The sequence below is a fragment of the Trifolium pratense genome, linkage group LG2, assembly GCF_020283565.1.
Source record: "Trifolium pratense cultivar HEN17-A07 linkage group LG2, ARS_RC_1.1, whole genome shotgun sequence".
Taxonomy (NCBI): domain Eukaryota; kingdom Viridiplantae; phylum Streptophyta; class Magnoliopsida; order Fabales; family Fabaceae; genus Trifolium; species Trifolium pratense.
This window is the reverse complement of record NC_060060.1, coordinates 35,110,640-35,117,123: the sequence shown is the minus strand read 5'-3', so window position 1 is coordinate 35,117,123 and position 6,484 is coordinate 35,110,640. Positions and strand designations below refer to the sequence as shown.

General features: G+C 31.7%; 1 protein-coding gene across 1 annotated transcript; it reads left to right on the top strand.

Moving 5' to 3' along the window:
* The first annotated feature begins 432 nt into the window (after nt 1-432).
* LOC123911701 (cysteine proteinase inhibitor 5-like) lies at nt 433-1,020 on the top strand. The gene has a single exon (XM_045963171.1). The coding sequence runs from the start codon at nt 589-591 to the stop codon at nt 931-933; it is 345 nt and encodes a 114-aa protein (XP_045819127.1). The 5' UTR covers nt 433-588; the 3' UTR covers nt 934-1,020.
* The last annotated feature ends 5,464 nt before the right edge of the window (nt 1,021-6,484 follow it).

The window sequence follows — 6,484 nt, the reverse complement described above, 5'->3', positions numbered from 1 at the left end:
ATTTTTTTAACTTAAAATAGAAATATAAACAAAAATAGAAATAAAAGCAAAAATTAAAAAATTAAAAGATTATATTTTAAAATTTTAAGAGATGAATATACTATTTTCAAAATTATGGCACTATTTTTGCTTCTTTAACTATTTTTTTATGTTAATTAATAATTTTTCACTAACAAAAAATTATCTTTATAATAAGTCAACTGCATCTGAATGAGATTGATATATATATATATATATATATATTTTTTTTTTCTTTCACCATCAATTTAATCTGGTTCAGAGATCGGTTGTAATTAAGTGGTTTTAGCCTTGTACCAATCACAATTGCATGAGATCGAATTGAGATCGTCTCATCTAACCATATAGTTGTACATTATATTTAAACAGACCCACTTTATCTAATCCAAACCATGGGTTGGCTAAGTTTGTCATCTTTGAATAACTTGTGCTTGCAAGCAATCTTAATGAGTAAGCAATTATTGACTATCCATATATAAATACAAAACCCACTGTCTCTACCAAAAAAATAATAATAGAAAACCCAGTGATCCACACCCACACCACCAGAACCGTTTCCGAAGCTTGAAAATGATGAGACTCCAATCTCTCGTTTTTCTCCTCTTTCTTCTAACAACCGCCTCCTCGGCTGCGAGATCTGTTCCCGGCGGTTGGAGTCCCATCGATAACATCAACGATCCTCACATTACCGAAATCGCCAATTACGCCGTCACAGAGTACGACAAACGAAGTGGTGCGAAGCTGAAGTTTGAGAAAGTCATCAAAGGTGAATCACAGGTTGTTGCAGGAACTAACTACCATCTCACTCTTTCCGCTGCCGACGGTTCTGATTCTAACAATTATGAAGCATTTGTGTATGAGAGGGTATGGCAGCATTTCAGGAATCTCACTTCCTTTGAACCTGTACATGCTTGAATCGTTAATTATGATGTTATAACATCATTTCCTTGTATGAATTTTTATTTATTTATACCAATAAAACTTTATATTATATTTTCTAAATTATAGAGTTATTATAATGGAATGTCATGAATCTAAACTATGTTATGACTGTCACAAAGTGCATTAATTGTGAAAGAAGAAATAGTATGGTAACAATACATACACTTGTCTCCACAAATTTCCAACTAATGCTAAAATTGTTAGGTCTCACGCTATAATCGGAGTTCGAGTCCCGGTCACTCCATATTGTATGTGTTGAGTTTTCAATGATTCGTCTATCTATTAAATAAAATTATGAACAGTGTACCTTATTAGTCTAGCAAAACTCACAAGTTGACAATACTAATGCAACACAATTTGGTAGATAAAGCAAGAGTAATTATTGGTCTTTCCCATGTGAAGATTTCTTGTAAGCATGGACCACATTTTTAAGTGGTTTTAGAGTTTAGCAGTTCCTACACAATAAAATCAGCAAACAATGGTTATGTTTCTATTCCAAACAAGGGATGGTTTTTTATTTTTAATATTCATTTGACATTTATGTTTTACTGCATCAATTTACTGGTAATAAAAGATATTTGTGTGAATTAGATCTTATCACAACAATATTCTGGACATGGTCTCCTTAAGCTGCATATATTATATCTTGATCAATTGATACTTGTTGGCAGTTGCATTATATGGGATGTTAACAATGCAATGATGCATTATCAAATTTGTGTCTCTTATTTATTTGCCATCCAGTTCAATTGCGGTTAAACCAATTGAACCGAATATTTCACCGGTTTGATATGCGGTCCTACTTTTAAAACATTTCTTTGAGGCATTATGGTTATTAACTATGAATTAGAATTAGTAATTTTTCATAATATAGGTTATGGTGGTTGTATTATTATCCATAATGCCAAACAAGAAACAAGAGATTTGCTCTGGTGTTATATTTGCTCTTGCTAACATGAGATTTCTGCTTTTGTGCTTTCTTTGTGGCTTTGGATGTGACCAGTTGAAAGCCTTGTGAATCTTCAAATTGTTGAATCTCAATCAATCTAGCATCACTAACTTGAACTTGTTGCTCAACCAGCAGTTATGCTTCCACTTCTGCATTTTCAGTCATATTGGCCCGTGAATTTTGCAAAAAATTAATGTTCTTCTGGACTCTATCATGAATCAATCAATTCCTCATTAGCTTGAACATTTTCTTCTGTTGATGTAGCTTCTTCATCATTCATCTCCGAGTTGCATCCACAAACACAGAACCTAGAGAACTTGTGTCATCTTGATCATTGTGGTCAACATTGTTTTGGCCCAAAGTTTTATCATTCAGGTTAGGATCATTAGCCACCCTAGATGTAGTACTTTGACCATATTCAATCCTCAAAATCCTTGTTTCACTAGCTGTTACTCTGTTTGAAGCAGGGAGTATGATATCATTTTGTTGAATTTCAACCACCTTTTCTTTGCTTGTGGCGTCGTGAACAACTTGGCCCTCCATGTTAGCAATCCTCTGATCATTACCTTCTTTGGAAGTTTATCCTTCAAGGTCCATAACTTCTTGTGCCTTCCCCTGCTCCTTTCTAACATCATTGGTTTGAACATATATGTTTTTAGGATCCTTATCATTTAACTAAAGGTTCCTTCTCAGGATGTTCCAGCTCAGTGGTCTTAACTTTCTTGCAAATTTCAAGATAGTGACCAATGCAATTGTAGTGTGAACAAAAATCTGGTAGATTTTCATATTCAAGATCCACACACACACACAAAAAAAAAAAACTTGGATTTAAATTCCAAGAACGAATAGCCCTAACACTTATGACATCTTCCAAGGAGGAAAATGAGAACTCAAAGAAGAGTTTACCTAGGGAGGTGACTCCCCAACGAGGCAACGATCCAAGGATTTCCACAATAGAGAAAGTTTGTCACGCAAGCTAAAGACTGTCATTGGAGTTGCACCCTTTTGCCAAAGGAACCTTCCATGGAGATTGTGTTTTCATGTCTTTAGACCCGCAAGATAGTTGTCCTCCGGTATTGTTATAGCTAATCTATCACCTTTAGTTGTGGGAGCTGACTTATTGGAATGTGGCAAACATTGCTCAAAACTTGAGCGAAAGTTTTTTTTTTAGCAGAATTGTTTTTGTAGCTAGAGTCGGTTGTTGACATGGTACGGTGTTATTTTTTTGTTATTTTGTAAGCAAATACAATGGATTTGTTGAGAAAACATGGTGATGAGAAGAAAAGGGAGTTAGGTGGTGGTGGATGGTGGTGTTGGGTTTACCTGGTGAGAAGGAAAGGTAGTAGACAATGTTTGGTGCGGATTGGATTCCCAACATTTAAAATCCCTACATTTAGGGTAAATAGGTTAGGAGAGAGATTGAAGAGACTTAGACCATCTCCAATGGTGTAGTACCTATTAGGTACTCATGGTACTTATTAGGTATTACCATTGGAGCACAACACATTTTAGTATACCATTGGTACTTTATTTAATATATTCAAAAAATAAAAAAAAATCATAATTTTTAAATTGGCATAAAAATTTAATGTCAACCATATATAGACGTTGGTAGTCATTGTTTGTTTCTTTTTACCGTTGGAAAAAAAATAAATACTCCTATCATATAAATCAAAACCAAATTGAAGGATTCTACTCCTTTCAAAATTACTATTTTATTAATTATTTTAAATTATTTTTTAATTATGTAATTCTTAAAATTTGGCAATATTATTTTAAATTAAATTTCGAATTTTAATTATTTTTTTGAATTATAAAAAAAAATAGTCAATATTAATTTTGTAATTTTATCATTAATTCAATTAATTTATATTATAAAATAGATAATTAAATATATTGTAATGATATGAAGTTATTAATGAGACTCATTTTAGAACTTTTTAAGAAATGCTCCATTGGAGGGGTTGAGTACCTATTAGGTACTATTATTAAAAAAATAATAAATTGATGATGTGTTCATGTGGGACCATTTAGGTACTAAAAAATGAAGTGCTCCATTGTGGATGCTCTTATATAATACTCCCTCAGGATATAAGAAAAAATAATAGTTTACGCGGTGTTTAAGAAATTTAGGTAAGTGTAGTTAATTTTTTTGATTTAATGCAAAATATGAGTTAAGTTTACTATATTACCCTTTGAAAAGTGATTTATGCCTTGGAAATAACATAAACTTCTGAAAAGTGAAGTAAGTGTAAAAATGATTAAATAAGGGTATATTATGAATAGTAATATTAATTAGATTAAAAGTAGTTGACTTTTGCTTATTATTTGTGTCCAAAATTTAAAGTATTTTTTTTCTTCTTATATTTGTGTCCGGAGGGAGTAAGCGGTAACCACAAAATATTCCTTAAAAATAAATTAAATGCAAGTGAATGTAAAAATTTTAAATGTAGAGAATTCAAATCTGTTTCGTTCGTACTAAAATTGCTTCAAAATTGGCAAAACAAAACATTGCTTTTCAGGTTAGTACATATATATTATATTAACATTGTTTTTTTTTTTAATCAAACAAACTTACTACTGCATTTTATTAACTATTAAATGTTCAATACACTAGTTAGGAACCCGTGCAACGCATGGGCGAGAACGATTATATCATCTGATTAAACCAACACTAATTTTTGCGAGCTTATAAATAACAAAACCATGAAATTAACAGCAGCTAAATATCTAATGAAGCAACTAACAGCAGCAAACCATCAAACTAACAGCAGCACCTACTTCTTGCAGGACTCTTATGACTGCTTCATTATTTAGACTAACAGCAGCAAACCATCAACAAACATCACTAATGAAGCAATACCTATTTTGGCAGCAAACAAATTGTTGTTAACATAATATCATGATATTCAAAGATTCATTCAACAGATGTTCAAGACTTCAATAGGCACCAAATTCAAATAATTCCTAATTAATACATAGAAGAAATAATTCCTAATTAATACATTACCAGATCCTTTTTGCCATTCTGGTGTGAATTTACTTTTTATTCACACCAAATATTATAAGTTGTTAAATTTTCTAAGATTCACACCTGATTGTGGTCGGGCTTTATTTCTCTCGCGACCAAACTGTGAATTCCGGGCCCCCTTCCCTCGAGAACCCGATGGTTAATACCCAAAAAAAAAATCTCTAAATGACTAAATCTATTATATAAGTAAGAAGAATATACAAAATTAATTTGTGAGCACAATATATATAGAGATCAATTACACCTGTGTAACATTTGAGTAATGTTACACCGCTCAATAACGCTTTAACGAATACAAATTTTACAAAATCCACCGTTGGATTGAAAACTTATATCGTATAGATCATCTATGTTGAATTGTATAAAAATCTAAAATCGTTTGATATTTTTTGATATATATATATATATATATATATATATATATATATATATATATATATATATATATATATAGGGGAGGGATCAAATTACACCGGTGTAACATTTGAGTAATGTTACACCGCTCAATAACGCTTTAACGAATACAAATTTTACAAAATCCACCGTTGGATTGAAAGTTTATATCGTATAGATCATCCATATTAATTTTTACAAAAATCTAAAATCGTTTGATATGTTATTGAGATCGATCAAGATGAACGGTATTCAATAAAAACGCATAAACCATTAAGCTTGATCAATCTCAATAACATATCAAATGATTTTAGATTTTTATAGAATTGAACATGAATGATCTATATGATATAAACTTTCAATCCAACGGTGAATTTTGTAAAATTTGTATTCGTTGAAGCGTTATTGAGCGGTGTAACATTACTCAAATGTTACACCGGTGTAATTTGATCCCTCCCCATATATATATATATATATATATATATATATATATGGGGGCTGCTAATTTAGACCCAGTTGGGTCTAAATTAGCAAGGTGCACCTTTTGAGTTGGACAAAAATACCCATTTTTTAATTTTTTGGAAGAATAGAGCAACAGGGGCATTTCTGTAATTTTATGCAACAGTACACGCGCCCCCACTTCTTTTTCCCCCCCCCAGGACACGTGGCAGCTTCTCATTTGACAAAAATCACGCGCGTGCATGACACGCGCCGACAGGTGCGCGTGGTGGACAGGATTCCGCGGAGAGAGAAACCTTTTTGAAAAAGGCAGACACGTGTCACGCTATTATTGGGTCTGCGTGATTTTTTTCATTTTATACTTTAAACTCGATTATTTCGTCGTAAATTAATTTTTTATTTTTTAATTTTTATACCAAAATTCATAATTTTTTTTTCTCTACAAATAGAGACTTGGTTCGTTTGATTTGGACACCGAAAAAAAAACGCGATTTTTCACTACTTTAAACTCGATTATTTCGTCGTAAATTAATTTTTTATTTTTTATTTTTTATACCAAAATTCATAATTTTTTTTTCTCTACAAATAGAGACTTGGTTCGTTTGATTTGGACACAGAAAAAAAAACCCAATTTTTCACTACCTTAATCTCATCAAATAACTAATAATCAACTTACTGAAACCATTCTACCA